At 40.4% G+C, this 17,136-nt stretch overlaps 1 protein-coding gene across 1 annotated transcript; it reads right to left on the bottom strand.

The window, feature by feature from the left end:
• Window positions 1–9,124: 9,124 nt before the first annotated feature.
• Window positions 9,125–15,211, bottom strand: LOC128456748 (ion channel TACAN). Its single transcript, XM_053441082.1, has 12 exons — window positions 15,041–15,211; window positions 13,615–13,733; window positions 13,173–13,304; window positions 12,969–13,028; window positions 12,784–12,879; window positions 12,579–12,668; window positions 12,297–12,362; window positions 12,040–12,101; window positions 11,568–11,660; window positions 10,602–10,666; window positions 10,439–10,507; window positions 9,125–10,183 (listed from the first exon to the last, which is right to left on the bottom strand). Exons 1-12 carry the CDS (start codon window positions 15,116–15,118, stop codon window positions 10,070–10,072), a joined length of 1,044 nt encoding a protein of 347 aa, XP_053297057.1. The 5' UTR covers window positions 15,119–15,211; the 3' UTR covers window positions 9,125–10,069.
• Window positions 15,212–17,136: the final 1,925 nt, after the last annotated feature.

Below are 17,136 nucleotides of genomic sequence, written 5' to 3' on the forward strand. Positions count from 1 at the left end.
CCTCTCAACAATACACGGCAGCTTTAAAGCTCTTTGATATTTACACATGTTCAGTAATCCTGGTGAAATTTAATTGAGTAAAAAAAAAATTGCCTGTGAGCTGAAGAGCTGGAGCTTCAGGCGGCTCCGATAGAGCAGCTTTTAACTCCTTCCCTTCTTTCTGCTGCTTTCAGCTCCAAACGAGAATTGAGAGCTGAACTGCTCTCGTCGCTCAGTTTCTCACAAAACCTGCACTTCAATTTTATATTTACAAAACGAAGGCAAACACACACACACACACACACACACACACACACACACACACACACACAAACACACACACACACACACACATACACACACACACGAACACACACAAAAGATACAGTTTCTGAATTAAACGGCACGTTACACACGGTCAAGATTGGCCCCTTGAAATTGGCCCCCTGCAGCTTTGACTGACAAGCCCGAGTGCAGTGGATAACACCATGAACCTCGAACCACTCAATCACCCAATCGCATAAAAAAGTCAAGTGTTTTTCCCAAAGGTGTTAAACTGGCTCCACGAGTGCAACGTTACACGGCGCAGGTTCACTTCCCCTCCGATCATTTTACAGTTTTCAGTGTTGGTTGGGGGTTGATTACACAAAGTCAACCCATTCTTATTTTCTATATTCTAATTATTATAATTCCTGCTGCTATAAAACATACTGAAAACGTTCGTTATCGGGTTAACGGACATTTTGAAAGAGGGCTCAGTGCATTGATAACTAAAAGATTCTCGTTCCATTTTGGGTTTTGAAAATTAATTAGAAATGTTGAGAATGAATAGGACAGTTGCTGGGGCCCCGAGCTGAGGGGGGGGGGGGGGGGGGGGGTTCAGAGATTACATTAGTCGACAGCAATGACAATTTAGTGAGAGCCCCCTTAAACTCTACGATGGGCTATAAACAAGAGGCTGAAATGACACCGTGGAAACCCCCTAACGAGGGCCCCCTGCCACAAGCTCTTTGGCAAAGGCTCCATAAATTTGGAGATGGGGTAGAAGACAAGAGGAGGTAGGTTTGGTTTGATGTCGGGCCCCCTTAGGTCTCCTAGGCCTGGGGCCCCCGGAGTCCCTTGAAACGCTCCTGCAGCCAGGAAACATGTTTCTTAATTTCCCGTGGACAGCGCTGACTGTTCGGTTCCTGCCGGTGCATCACGGAGCGGAGAGACAGCAGCCGTCCTGCATTGTCCAGTTCTGGGGCTTTTATAGTTTGAAGCATCTTGCAGCTGCCAGCTTAACGTGTGGTATGTTTTATTACCTCGGGTTTTGTTTGGTGTTTTATGGCGGGCGAGCAACGCCTCGGCTGCAGTGCGTAATTTATATGGGAATATAAATAGTGGGAGTATATATATATATTGCAAGGTTTTTTGCGTTGTTATTGTAGACAGTGGAGAGTTATGGGAATCCTAAAAACGTTGGCACCGGACTTTAAGAAAAAGTCTTGTCTCTAAATGTGATTTAGAGTTTTTCAAATTCGTCCAACGCTGACATTCTTGTTCTCGTCTGGCCGAGCAGCTGGTCTGTCAGTCACATGGGGAACAACTCTTCAGATCCGTGACTGTAAAAGAAGTAAAAGTAGTAAAACAACAATTTAAAAGTACTCTGAAAATGTGACCTCAGAAAAAGTTAGAAGTACAATTATTATTATTAATATCTTCTTTAAAAAAAACACATCAAAGTTTTGAATGAGTTATAATCAGGTTATCACTGAAGCATCGGTTTGTTCTTTTACCCCTAGTGGCCAGTAAAGGGCATAGCACCCACCTCCTCCATGTTAACCGTCGGGATACAAGCAAACCAACGTAAATTAATGTTTGTTTGGTTTTGGTTATTTGATGCCATTAAAACAAAGTGAAACATCATGATTGACAGCTGAGTCTGACTCATGATTGGTCGAACTTGACTTCACTACCCAGGCTCCTCCCCCAAAATGTCTACATCGCAGATTCTGGATAAAAAATCAGAGAGTTCGCATCCCAGTAATTTCAGAATAATTTCCAGAGAAGACAGTGTGTGGAAGTGGAGACAAGTCGTCCATCTTTACACGCAGTCTTTGATTTTACTTTACTTTTCTCCATGAGCACATTATTAGGAACACCATGCTATGAGTGGTTGCTTCCTTTGCTCTAATAACAGCCTCAGTGCTTTGTTGTTGTCCATCCTGAGTCCTTCTCCACCGCAGCAGCTGTGGTTTCCTGTCAGCTCCGACCGGTCTGACCACTTCTCCTCTGACCTCACTCAGTCTGCAGAGCTGCTGCTGCTCACTGGATGTTTGTTCTTTCTTCTTGCACCACACCAACTCAACTGTAAATCTAATCCCAGCTGATCAGCACTTAACACTAACACAAGCCTCTCTCTGACACAAACGACACACACAAAGATCTCATACGCTGCAGTGCTGCCTTGAGATTGGCTGATTGGATAATTGGAACAGACCATAGCTGTGTATTCCTCCGTCACGGTGGCACTACTGGTCTCTCCCCTTTCTATAGGTCTATAAAAGAGCTCTATAAAAGAGATGATGATGCTTATAAATGTATCAGGCTTCAACTCAACTGGACAAGATACACACGGGGTATTAAAACTTTCTCATTGTGTCTAACTACAGCTCGGTTGTTAGGCCACAGATTGTGTTTGTGGTCAATTCAGTTTCACCTGAATTTGGACAAAGCTCATGTTTTTAGTTTGAGTTTTATTTTCACCACGTGTAATCCGCTGTGTTACGCTGTAATGACATTAAAAAACATTATTTGGATTTATTCCGAGTGTTTGTCCGCTTTGTTTCATTTGCCTGTTTACACCTCAGCTCAGTGTGAGAGCACAATGACAATGTAAAAGGGAAATGGTCACCAAGGGAAACTGGAAAAATAGCAGAGACCAGTATTCCACCAACAATGGCTGCAATGAAAGTAACAATGACAGGGGAGGTTTTAAAGGCCTTTTATCATTCTTTTTTTTTGTGCTGGTAAAAATAAAAGATGGAGACAAAGGCAATAAAGGAGATGTTAGAGAGAAAAGCTTTTCAAAGAGACGACACAGGCAGAGATGTGATATTTCAGACCTGTCACAGTGTGGAGGCCTGTGTGGGAACAATGAGAGGTTTTAAGCCTCTTGTTCTCTCGGGCTCCACAGTTTGGTGAGTACCTGCTCACGTTGGGGTTCTGCAGCAACATCTCAGAAAGAAACGGATCCATTCTTCCATTAAATCTGGTTTTAAATGTTCAATAAGCTGCTGGTATAGATTCAAGCTTCAGTGTTAACCTGCAGGGTCAGTTCATGACCTCGGGAGAAGTTTTGCTTTGGAACAAATATATCTGTATTTTGCTGACTTCATGCAAAGTCTATACAGAGACTGGACAGAGGCTTGAGTCCTCCTTTAGCAGCTGTAGGTTCAGTTCCTTTTGCAGCGTGTCTATCTTCATTCTTCCTCCAGAAAATCCTGGATCTTCCCCTTGTCCAGATCAAGTTCTTTTTTGGTTCATGTCCCATCCTTCGACCGAATTTCAGGAAATCTGCTTTGTAGTTTTTTACATAATCCTGCTGAGAAACAAACAAACCAACCAGCAGACAAAAGGACAGAGGTGAAAACATGACTGTCTTTTTCTGATACACTTCCCAAACACACTGAAGTACACTCGAGGACACACGTCCATTATCAAAGCAGTGTGAGCACATGTCTGTGTTTGTTCCTGCTCCATTAGAGTTCCGAGCCTCGGAGGATCTCACTCCATCAACTCCGGAGGGTCACGCAGGTTCAACACATTACCAACAAACATTCATACGACTTCAACGCTAATGGTGCAAATGCAAAGAGAAGGTTTGTGGCTCGGACTCGGAAGCTGGAGGAAAATTAGACTCACACCTGTTTTAAAAAAAAGTGCCTCACAGTGTGTAGTCCTGGTGCTGCTGCCCTGACCGTGCACTCATTTCCTCCCCTGACTCCCTGTGGACGTGTGTTGTGTGTGGTGCACGCTGACTGTGCACGGCAGGAGCCTGCAGGGTGTTTGTTCTGCAAGTTGCAGGGCGATTGTATTCAATCAGACTCGGGACAAAGTGTGATGTGATTAATTTTCTCTTGGCTCAGACTTAATTGGCCATCTGGTTTACAGGAGCCCACAGTGTGTGTGGGAGTGGACCTATTGACCCACTTCATTGTTCATCTTTCAGCCCCTCAGGGCTGAATGTTTCCAATATGTGGGTCAAGGACATTGATGGTGTTATGGTGTAGGTATAATTATTATAAATATAATGGAGCTGTGGTGTGTTTTGAATTGTCTGAATACTGATTTATCGTTTGGTTTAATTTGGTCCACATTAGAAATATATGATTTCATGGTCCAAATATCACAGAACCAAGAATTTTAGGATAATGTAATTAAAGGTTTTTGCTTTTTCCCTCAAGAAATTGTTAAACTTTAAGAAAAATGAAAGATTTGCTTTAAATTGCAGGTCAATAATTAACATGTTGTGGTGTATTTATGTCACTGCAACAACAACAGTCACTTTGTCAGATCCACAGTTTTTATCTCCCACACAGTTTTGGTGCCGAAAGAGACTAAATCTGAAATAAGCTCAAACCATAACTGGACAATCTGCACAGTTTTCAGTGGAAGGATAAACTGTTGTTTGTCTCATTGCATCTGTGAAACAAAAGTTTGTGCTACTCTCACGTTAATATGTTGCTCGTGTACGTTCTCCTCTAACTCTCCTGCTGTCTGTATGAATAGTTCTTAATATTAAATGGTTATTCAAGGAGTCACTGGCCCTTTTCATAAAAACAGCCAATGAGTATGAATAGATATTTTAAATATACCTTAAAAATAATTCATATTAACACTAATAATTGTAATTATTTGTTGTGTTTGTCACAAAATATGTGACTTTTTTTTATGAAAGGCAGATATTACATGCAAGACCTCAACCTGTTCCATTAAGTCCAATCTAACTGAATCTGATGTCAAATACAGATAAGAGACATCAGTTGAATAACACAAAGATGTCATCATGTAAACTATTGGCTTGAAAATACATACAGAAACAGTAATGTAATGCAATCAATGATTAAACAGATGTGTCTGTATGAATATGAATATATCAAAACAGATAAAACAACAAAACAGTAGTTAACACACTTGACATTGTTAATTGAAGATTGTTATTTTTGCGTAAGTTGATTTATCTACATTGCAAACTACTGACTTCTCATCGGCTGGATTTCAGGGTCTGACTCCAGCCTGGAATATTTCAAAGCAGCTCAATCGGCAACTTGTTACCAAATTCTGTTTGGTGTTTCAAATAAAAAAATTCAGGCGTATTGGAAGGAACGTCTGCTCCTGTCTGCTTTCTGTGGTTGCCATAGGAACCTGTGGTCCAAACCCCCAGAAAGACAGAGTGGGTCTAATCAGCACGGGGGGGGGGGGGGGGGGGGGGGTCCTGCTCCGGTTACTCCCAAAGAGCCGCGTTAAAATAAAGATGAATTCTCTTTTTTCTTTCACACTCTGCAGGCCATAAAAAACCTCCCTGCCTCCCTCGGTCCTTCATCGCTCAGGCTCTCGTTTTACAAGTGGATGTAATCATGTTCCCCTCTTATTAAATATGCACATTTAATTTGGCTCTCGGTTCATATTTCAGGAGTGAAGGAGCCGCTGTCATTTACTAACGAGGAGGAGAAAGATCTGAACCTCAGAGCCTTCGAGATCACGGAGCATATTTTTTTATTATTTTGTCAAGTGCGTTTTGTGGACAACCATTATTTTGTTGAATCATTTACTTAAGTGATATGCATGTATTTCACTACCACCCCCTCCTCCTCTGTTTACATACATAATCCATATCCATGAGCATGCATCTGGAGGACGATTAGTCAATCTCACAGGCTGTTGTTGGTCTGGATTGTGACGTCTACAAAGAGCCAGGCAGGACATGGGCCATGATTGATGCCTGACTAAGAGCGAGCAGTGTCAGGAGGGAGTAAGTGAATGAATGCACACAGCTATAAAGAAAGATTTAACCTCTGTAAGTAAAGTATCAGTTGGTTTGTGGTGGTGGATGTTGATGTTGTGGCCGTGGCCCCAAACAGATCAATGTATGGACACTGAGAAGCTTATAAATACACATCTGATTCATTGGGAAACTATAGCAGGTCAGAGGATAAGTGGTTTGTCTCATTTTCCCCAGAACATATTTACATCCACCGAAACTCTGAATGTGGCTGAAGTTATCAGATCTTAAAGATTTCCAAATTTTTACCAATTTCCCTGCATGGATCTTTGTGAAAAGAATCTGACACATTTAGATGCTTGATATCTATGAGTGTGTTTAAGTTGGTGCATCTTTATTTTGAATTTATTGGGCCTCTGCAATGGTAGGGGCTCTATTCTCTATTTATTTAAACAGGACAGATTCAGCTCTATCACCATTTTTGCATTAGCTGTATGGTTATCTCTCTATCTATCTCTATCAATTGCTTTTCAGAAGCTTTGCAAAAGATAACAGGGGGTTCTATATAATAAATATGCAGTTATGAATGTTAATAACCTGTTTAAAAAATGATTTTAATTATCATCTATTAAAGCCCTTAATTACGGCTTATGAAGACTTAAGGTTTCTTATCGGACCCTGGGATCAGCTGATTTCAGACAAATTCAACCTGAATTATTTTAGATTTTATCTGATATATGAAGCTTTACATCACACTGACCAATTTAAAGTAATAATATACATATAATTCTTACTCCTAAATAGTAAAAATCTTACAAGCTGAATTATCAGCAACATGAATCAGACGACTTGTCGCCATCGCAGCTCCTGGCTCTGCCTCTTTCTTCAGAATCACCTCTTCTCTCAGGAACCACTTCCTCTCTTCTAATCACCCCGTCCCAGATGGAAACTCATCAGAGCTGCTCTGCTTTTTCACATCCTCTCTCTGCTCTGTGTATTTGGTACCTACTCAACCAGAGACTCTCCCCCCCCCCCCCCTCCAATCCTCCCTCCCTCAGCCTCTTCCTCCTCCTGACTGGCTGCTGCTCCGGTTGTTCCCAGGCCTGGGAGAGAAGGTGAGCACAGATAAGAGGTCTTTATCTGGCTCCCAGAGGGGAGGCGGGTTAAGTTTTAAGGTGAAGGTCTGACATGGTGCCTCGTCTGCTCGCTCTGGCTGCTCCTTTCTCTCCTTCCCCACCTCCTGATGCGAGGCTCAGGCTCGCTCCCCAATCCCCATGTCCTTGGGCTCATTCTTGACGGCCCCCACTGCTCCGGCTTTAATGAGAAAGATGAAAGAGGTGCAGGCTGGGAGAATACCCGGCCCTCCTCTTCCCTCTTCTTCGTCCCGTTTGCCTCTCTCTCTCTCTCTCTCTCTCTCTCTCTCTCTCCCTCTGGCCCTGCAGCACCAACTCATCCAAGACTTTTTGCAGGGGTGGGTGAGTGCGGAGGTGGGGGAGGTTCCACTGTAGTAAATTGGAAGTGAGGCTGGTTTCCATTTTAAATTTTTTCAGGTATTATTCCCTCTGATCTTATGTGCAAATTTCTTTCCGTCCCTCTTTGTGTTCTGGCACTCGGCTGCAGATATGTTTAAATCACAGTGTGAAGCTTTATTGAAATCTTTTCAGTCGCCATTCTTCTTTTATAAAACTGTGCTGTGACAATTGTTCACAGACATTCACCTTTTTATTTTTGTTTTACCTACTGACACATTGTCCACTGATTAATCTAGAAAATGAATATATGCTGACACACACTATTATTGTGTAGTCTGTTGTTTTTTGTCTATTATATGTTTTTGCTCTGTAAGTGTGTAGATGTGTATGTATGTGTGTGTGTACATGTGTAATCATCTTTGACTTAAAATCTGTTTTGCTGAAAGAAAAAACAAGCTATGATTCTATCTCAGCTCCAGTGATGGACATGATACTTCATTGTTCACAAAATAAAGAAATGTAAATACTGGTGCATTTTCCCCTCGCAGAAAGAAGAGTCAAAGGTTCGAGTCCCGGCTCTTTCTGTGCAGAGTTTGCATGTTTGCCTGCGTCAGCGTGGTTTCACTCCGGCTTCCTCCCACAGTCAAATAACAAGCAGGTTGGGGTTAACTGCAGACTCTAGGTTACCTGCAGGTGTGAGTGTTAAAGGTGGTTTATATCAGGGTGTACCCCCCCCCACTGCCAGCTCCCCGCTACGACCCTCAAACAATAAGCTCTATAGATGAAGGGATGGATGGAATCTTAAAAACCCTCTGTGTCTGCTTTCTCTTCTTCTTTTATTCTCCCTGTTTCCACCACGTGTTCCTCCTCAGGTAAAGGTGTGAGTGTGATCTCCATAGAGAAATGAGGTGGGACTACTTTCAGTGGTGGATTTACACACAGTGGATGCACTAGTGGGTTATTACAGGAGGAGGGACTGTGTAAGTGGGACTGAATTGAAATGAGGAAACGTGTTTGTTTTGTATTAAACATTAATCACAGATGGTATTTGGCTTTTAATGTCTGTTGGGGTTTATTTTCATATTTCTGTTGTTTTAGGGAAACTCAGATAAGAACAAACTGAGTCCAGTATCAACCTGGGGTTCTGTTTTCCATCTGCTCCAGACAACTGTGTATTATATTCAAAAAGAGCCCAGATTGGCTTTAAACTGCTGTAACTGTAGATGTGGCCCTCGAGTCTCCTCATCGCCCACCGAGGCCTGATAAGTCTCCAACAATGGGTCCGACCCACTCACTGATGAGTGACTTTCACTCAGAGAAATTGTTTCAGATGATGAAATGTGAAGAATCTAATTCAGCAGCTCCTCATCACTCAGAGTCGCAGCAGATGGCCGACTGTAATCACCCTCACGAGATGTGATCCATCTGGAGAAACGTGTCCCAGTCTCCCAGTGAAACACGACTTTACACAAAGAAAAACGTCTGGTGGGTTTTTATCCAAAAATAAAGAAAGGATTTGAAGTTTTTTCATGGATGAAATCTCCTCGAGTGTAAATTACACATGGAGATGTGACAGCTCATGAAATGCAATGCTTTCACCTAGTGGTCATTTAGATGTAGTGCAACCAAAACCTCAACGCTGCAGACACTTTTAGAACTGTTAAGAATGCAAACTATAGATTTGCTGTTTGTTTTGATCAAGGTTTATTCTTTGATTGTACACACTAGTGTTTATGATGTAAACAACCACAACAACACATGAACGTTACAGTAACAGAAGTGGAGGACGATCTGTGATGCAACATGAACCTTCCTGCTGTAAGAGATAAAACAAGAACATGGGCAGATTCTAAGCAGTGTTTTACTAAAGCAGCTGCTGAAACACAAACTGGGGATTTCCCAAAAATAAATATAATGCAGATATTAGTTATTGCTTTAGAGCCCATCTGATTTATTGGTTGAGCAATAAAAAAAAATTTAAAAAAAGAGCTGATATGAGTTTTTCCCAGATCAGTATTAGTTTGTTGCCAGTATGTAAACTTTGAGTCAACAGTGTAAGAAAATATGTGATTCTGTGTTTTTACAAATTATGTAAAAAAATCAGGTCCTATATATTTGGTTGTATGTGTGTGTTTTTTTTATATACAGTTATTAATGATAAAGTTTGAGGTTAAACTTGAAAATATCAAGCTTCAATTACATTTGTTGTTTGATAACAACAATTCAAAAAATATCTATAACTGGCAGATATATCGTTATATGAAAGGTTTTAGTCCCTAATAAACTTAAATTGACATCCGCCCACAAAACTCAGTATTATCAGGGATCTTATACTTTATCAGTAACACTTATTTGTCCAAGTTGTACAACTCTGACCAAAACACCCCAACACCTACAAAAACAAGCTCACACTTTAACCAGGTAACACCTGACAGTTGTTTTCTTTTCTTTGGTATTACGCCAATAATAATATCCATGGTCAAGATTCAAATATATAATCAGAAGAACTAGAAAACGAAAAACATGGATATAAGAAGCTGTGGCTGTAAATGATCCAAACGGACCATGTACAGTACATTGGTAGAAAGCTCTAAAGAGAATACCAGAGCCTCAGTGTTGGATCATTCCAGTTCTATAAGGTCTTAGACTTGTCCTGGTTGTTCATGTATTTCTGGTAAACCACTCCCAGCGTGGTGAAGAAGTTTCCCATGAAGAGCACCATGTAGGCGCAGCCGCACATAACCACCTACACCGCAGGAGAAGAAACAAACACATGAACTAACAGCTCATTATTTCAGATATGTGAAAAGTACTTTTCGGCCAGTTTAAGATGTTTGGTAACATTTCACATCTTCTCGTCAAATTCGAGGAATCTGATCAGTTGGGGGGTGGAGGTTTACATTAAGTATATTTCTACTGTAAAGCTGGATTAGTTGAACATATTACGACACATTAAATGAGTAAATTTTGAAAATAACGTCTAAAATGCACGAGAACAAACCTGCCACTCTTTGCACTCTGGGAGCTGGAACATCTTGAACAGTGTTATACTGTTGTAAAGCTGCCAGAACTGGAGGAGGAGGAACCAGCATGTTACTTAAAAAGACAAATCTGAATTTCATTACTTTTACAATCTTCAGTGGAGACGATGACAAACTACTCACGTGACAAAAGAACAGGAAGGGGAGGAGGAAGGTCAGACCTCTCCACATCCACGACTGGAAGCCCTCTGAACACCAGGAGAGGAGAGAGAGAGAGAGAGAGAGAGAGAGTCACTGAGCTGAGAGAAACCCAACCTGTCACTACCATCACACAATAATTCTCCTGATTTACTGCAGTGCACAGAAGAGGAGCAGCTGAGACAAGACAAGAGGACAGGAAGTGAACCTGGCTCTTCTATCTGGGAACTGCACATCTCCTGTTGCTTCTTTCAAAATTAAAACAGATTTTTTAATTACTACTAACAACTCGTTTTCATTTCTATCTAAATTGTATTTTTGTGTATTGTCTTATGAAGATTTTTCTGTCATGATGCCTATAAGATCATTATGTACTTTAAATTGCCTTGAGGTTGAAATGTGCTTTATAAATAAACTTGCCTTGTCTAATTTCTACAGTAATCAAAGTATCATCAATATATAAATATTGATATTTAAGAATTTCTAAATCCAATAAAAACACATAATTCATATAAATATCATCTCTTTAAAAACTTTGACCCACACGATCCTATTTCTGCTGTGGCTTAACTCTTACCTGTGAGTGCCCACTGGTGGCCAAACTACGTAATAGCAATTACCAATCTTACTCCCCTCTTTCTCTTTTTAAATTCACTTTTTTCTTTCAGTTAATCTCTTTGTTTCTCGGTCAATAACATTGCTGAACAAATAAAAGTTTATTATTGTGATTATGTGTGTCTTTAACATTTCTCTGAGGCGACCATGTTGAAACAATGTAGGCCTGCAGACATCATGAGCCTGACCACCTCAACACTCGCGACCTCTTGTTCTCCACAGCATCACGTTAACTGTCATGTGCAGATCCTTTGTTCCCCTTCTCGCTACTTCAGAGTCACGCAACTACAAAATGTATGCAAACAACAAAGTGACACCAGCTTGGAGTGCACTCACCGACTGTGAGGTCCATGTTGTGTCTCTCCCCCAGAGCTCGGAGTCGGTACAAGGAGCCGCTCTGGTAATAGCACTGGAGAAACTGGACAAAACCTAATGTACAAACAGGACAGGGGGAAAAAAACACACAACTGCTTTCAGGACTTCACACAACGACTGTTTACGATCAAGCTTCTCACAATACACATAAATGAATAACAGATTTTTATGTTGGTTGTACATTCACACAGGGAATGTGTTAAAATAAGTACAATTGTGAAAAAATGAAGAGAAGACAATTATATTTAGTTTTTTAAAGTGTTCGGCACAGAAGAAAAATATGTTGTCGTTATGTATAGGGATAAAAAGTCACAAGTGAAACTTTGCCTTATTGTAAGAGATTACAAAACAGTGACTAGGCTGATTAGTCCATAGAGGGTATTTCATCATGCAAGTCTGTGGTGTGAACTGGGTCAATGCTTGAAACTCTTACTTTGGTAAAGAGAGTATCCTAGGAACTGGTTTCTAAACATCTGGTAGAGGGCACCTTTAGGCCTGTGAACAAACACAACATCTGGTTAGAGAGCAAACAAGAAGGAAAGAAGTTTAATGTCAAGGTTTGATGCTTTTATTGTGTTTTCCCAGGCCATCAGATGAATTATCTAAATCTATAAAAGGTACAAAAACACATTTTCTCATATATTGTTATAATATTGTGTAAAGTTCTGAAAGTGTAAAAACACGACTCACCACGTCAGCATGACTCCAGACAGGAAGGCCGACACATAGTGATGGGAAACCCACCAACCTTTAATCCTGAAACAACATGGACGACTGACAATGAAGGAGAGACAACTGTGTGTCGCACACGGACAGACACGACACTCACACATCAACCAAGGGTGTGTAGATACAAAACCATAAAAATACACAAAGAGGAATCTAGTCTACATGATGTCGTCCATAGGAAACCTTCATAATAGCAGTTTATCAGTTATTGTTGAAATAAAAGTTATGATTTGATTTGTCGACCTGGAGCCGTTGTTGATGAGGATGCTCTCCCGGATGGTGAGCGTGCAGTAGTACCACACCAGCAGGAAGTTGAACATGGCATCGAGGGCTCTGAAATGAAAACACACACGTAATAAAGTCGATCACTATTTACACATTCACACAATAAGTGGAACAAACTGGAGCAGCTGCAGCCACAATGTCTTCCAGTTTTGCGACATCTCACCTGTTGCTGAACAGAAAGCGACACGTGAAGGAGAACAGGAAGAGGATGACGGCCAGGACCAGTTTAAACTTCTCATATTCGTCTTTGTAGGCGAATCTATTTCGGCGAAGCACAGAGAGAAACATTAATTAATGCGACGTGGGGACGTAACTGTACTTTGAATTAAGAAACTGAGTGTGACCTACTTTGACTGTTTGTTGAGGAGCGTCACGTTGACGTTTCCTAAAACTAGAGAGAGGTAGAGCCTGCACAGAGAGAAACATCTGTCAGTCACATTGATAACATCTAAATATCATAATAACTTTGTGGTTTTAAAAATTGGAAAAGCTCCAGTTAAACTATTTTCTAACTGTTCCACACACACAATGAATTAAAGGACGGAGACGCACCCGTTCTTCCTCGGCAGGAACGCTTCCATCTCACAGAAAGCCTTTGTTCTGTCTTTGATGGAGTCTTCGATTTCAGTGATGGGATCAACATCGTCGGGACTCGGGTCGGGAGTCGGACTTTCGTTTTTGCATCTTATCATAGAAAAGAGAAAAATCATGGCGGCATGTTAACGACACAGCGTTGACTTGTTGTTATTAGTTTGTTATTAAACTCCCCATTTCTGATTTTACAACATAGAGCCCAGTCCCTCACTGATTTCCCACCCACCAGAATCTGTTGTATTTCTAACTTCTTACTCAATAAAAAGTAATTATCGTTATAATTGAGGTATTTGATAAGTGGATTTAATACTTGGATTCATGCATCACTAACAGGCCGGCTGCTGTTTTTGTGAATGAGCTCAGTGACACCCTCACATCGAGCTCCCTGATCAATACTCACTCCTCTAGCGATGCTGTGAGTTCTTTCAGCTTCTTCTTCTGACGTGAGATGGCCCCGTGACAGCTGACCTGCAGCTTGGTCACTTCCTCCAGCTTCTGTTTGTAAAGACGATGGGTGTCCTGCAGGTGAGAGAAGAGAAATGTAAGAAGATAAAGAGTTTTATATAGAGAGTGAAGAGGGTCCCCACATGTCAAATCATCACATGGTCACAGATTGACATGTGTCAGTTATGGAGCTGAAACCTTATGTTTCGGATTCTGAATAAGGCAATTTCACCAAGTTTGAATTTTTTTGTATGTATAGGTGGATATATATTCAACGATATTTCAGTTTCTAAATTTATTATACTCAAATATTGTGGTATCCGCATTCCAGAAAAATCCATATCGGTCAGGCTCGACTTATTTGTACACTGTGTGTGTATTTTTTTATATATAGAACTTTTATACAGTAACGGACTTGGCACATGTATAAACAAAACATGATTCAAAGTCTCTTTCATTTGAAATCCAGCAGCAATAAACTGTTCTCAGTGCAGCATTACAATAATAAAACTGAAATGTGTCAGTCAGTCAGTCAGTCAGTCAGTCAGTCAGTCAGTCAGTCAGTCAGACAGACAGACAGACAGACAGGCAGGCAGTCAGTCAGTCAGTCAGTCAGTCAGTCAGACAGACAGACAGACAGACAGACAGACAGTTAGATATACAGATAGATAGATAGATAGACATACAGATATACAGATATACAGATAGATAGATACATAGATAGAAGGATACATAGATAGAAGGATAGATAGATGATAGATAGATAGATGATAGATAGATAGATAGATAGATATACAGATAGATATACAGATTGATATACAGATTGATATATAGGTAGATAGATAGATATACAGATAGATAGATAGATAAACAGATAGATAGATAGATAGATAGATGGATAGATAAACAGATAGATAGATAGATAGATAGATAGATAGATAGATATACTTTACTGATCACACATTGGGAGATGATCATGTGACAGCAGCTTGTAGAGCGAAGTAGCAATAAAACATATACAAAGCATTCAAATAGCTGAAGATAGAATGTAACAAAGATAAAAATGTACTACACATTATACATACAACAAAGTACTAGAATACACAGCAAAGTACTAAATACAACAGAAGCAAAGCATAAGCAGATAAACAAGAGACACGTGTGTAAAAGTTGCAGTAGTAGTTTGCCTTTAAAGTCAAAGTGATGAGGCAGGAAGAATTATGAGTAAAGTCAAATCTGACCTATAACAATAATAAGAATATAGGATATAAATATATGATCTGTATTTGTGGAGGGCGGATCCCTCTCCTGACAGTTTGCTAACCCGTCCCGAGCAGCCGTTCTCCGGGCAGAACCACTGACAGACAGTCGGTGAAACTCACCTGGAGCTGCTGGTAGTCTTTCTCCAAGTCCTCCCATTCCCTCAGACACTCGCTGACTCCCTCGGGACTGAACAACATGTCTGCTCCGACACCACGAAACCTCCGGACACAAGTTCGAGCTCCGCCATGAACCAGCTGCTGCAAACTGTCTCACAAACACACACACACACCAACGAGCAAGAGGGACTTCCGGTGCGAGCCTTCAAAATAGTGACTCCACTTCGTCAAACTTCTGAGTTTCACTTAAAAGTATTTAAGTAAGAGTATATAAAGTTAATTCACATGATTGACCTCATGTATGTTATATAGAGGAACAGCCAGACATAGTGACCCTATGATTTGAAAGAGCATATCTTACTATATTATAGCATATCTTAATATATTATATATATTATTATATTATTTGTTTTCAATAATGTCTTGTATTTTCTTGAAATTAGTTTTTATCTGCAAGAGCTCCGGATTTATTGTTGTTGTCTGAATAATTAATCTAAATATATTTACTTTCCTTTACCTATAGTGAGGTACTAAAAGATAAACCTTTACAGACAAATTAAATAGATGGTAATTACTATCTTCTTTTATTTATCTAAATGTGATATGCATGTCCTATTATAAAGTTGCAAATGTTGTGATATAAAATAAAAAATAGTTTGATGAAATGAAATGATCTGAGGTTTTTCTTTCAGTCTCATCTTGATACAGGCCCCAAACATGATTCAAATAAGAGAAAAAGTTTTTTACATTATTTATATATTTACTATCTAGTCTTACAGCCGTCCAATCTCTAACATTACAAGTTGACAACTTTTAAGATGATATACATATAGGTCTCCTCCCCTGAGTTTAGTCTTGAAAGCAAAATAACCTCTTTTACAAATCCAGCCTGTTTGACAGTTTAACCATAAACTATGACTCTGTCCACACTAGCTTAAAACATTTGAATCACACACAGTTTGGTTGGTATCTGCAGGGAGGGGCGCCTTCTCTCCAGCACACAGGGCTCTCACTGCTCTCTAGTTGGCATGTGGCCTATATTTATAGAGCTGGTGTTATGTGTAGAAAGGGGAAAGTGTCATCTCCAATAATGTCAGGACCTCTGGCCTACAGACTCTGAACTCAAGCGTGACTAATGACATTTAGATCTGCATTGGGCCCGAACAAGATAGCGGGTACACAGAAGTAAAATGATATGAGTTCTGAAAGCTCGAGGTGTCGCTGTCACTTCTTTAATTTGTGTTTCTCTTTGTCTGCTTTGCCTGAGGAAACATGTCACGCTTGAAACGTACTGTGTCGTATTGAATTCCCTGATTTTAGTCTGTATATTTGTGTATATATACGTATGTCTGTGGGTGTGTATATGTACATGTGTTTGTGTATAGATATATGTACACATGTATGTGGATGTCTGTATATGTGTGTATATATGTATGTTTGTGTATGGATATATGTATAGATGTTTGCGGATGTTTGTGGGTGTGTATATGTTTATGTGTGTGTATATATATAGAGAGAAGTGTATGTATATTATGTATATTGTGTTCTTCCATGTGTTACATTCCGACGTAATGGTGGAAAAATACTTAAAGGTTAAATTGCTTTGCGTGCCTGTCAATCATCATGACTCACCTGTGGTAATTGGCCTTTAGGTCAGGACGCACACAGGAGTGGGCGGGGCTAATTGCAATCACGGAGCTAACGGTAAAAGTGCGTAAGAGAAGAAAAGGGAAGAGAAGGAGAGAAACATGGTGGTACTCATGTGAAAGATGGAGGTAGAGACTTTGACTCAGTGACACAGGGATTATTTTGTGCTAGCGTGCTAATGCTAACTCCAGCTAATGACAGGACTTGGTTACTAACCGGAGAGGACAGCTGTGCTCCCTGAGGGACGTGTCCAGGGTTGTCCAGTGGATTTCTGTCTTCTCTTTCAACTCTGGGACAAACTGTGTTTCTCCAGGACCAACTTCCAACTGTGAGTTACTACATTTCTGTGTAAAGTCCCCAATATAGGTGTTCCTATTTTGTAATGAGGGACAGAAACTCAACAGAAATGATATTATCTTTTGTCCATCCGCCTTTAGAAGACACCTTATAAG

This window comes from Pleuronectes platessa, chromosome 15 (genome assembly GCF_947347685.1).
Source record: "Pleuronectes platessa chromosome 15, fPlePla1.1, whole genome shotgun sequence".
Classification (NCBI taxonomy): domain Eukaryota; kingdom Metazoa; phylum Chordata; class Actinopteri; order Pleuronectiformes; family Pleuronectidae; genus Pleuronectes; species Pleuronectes platessa.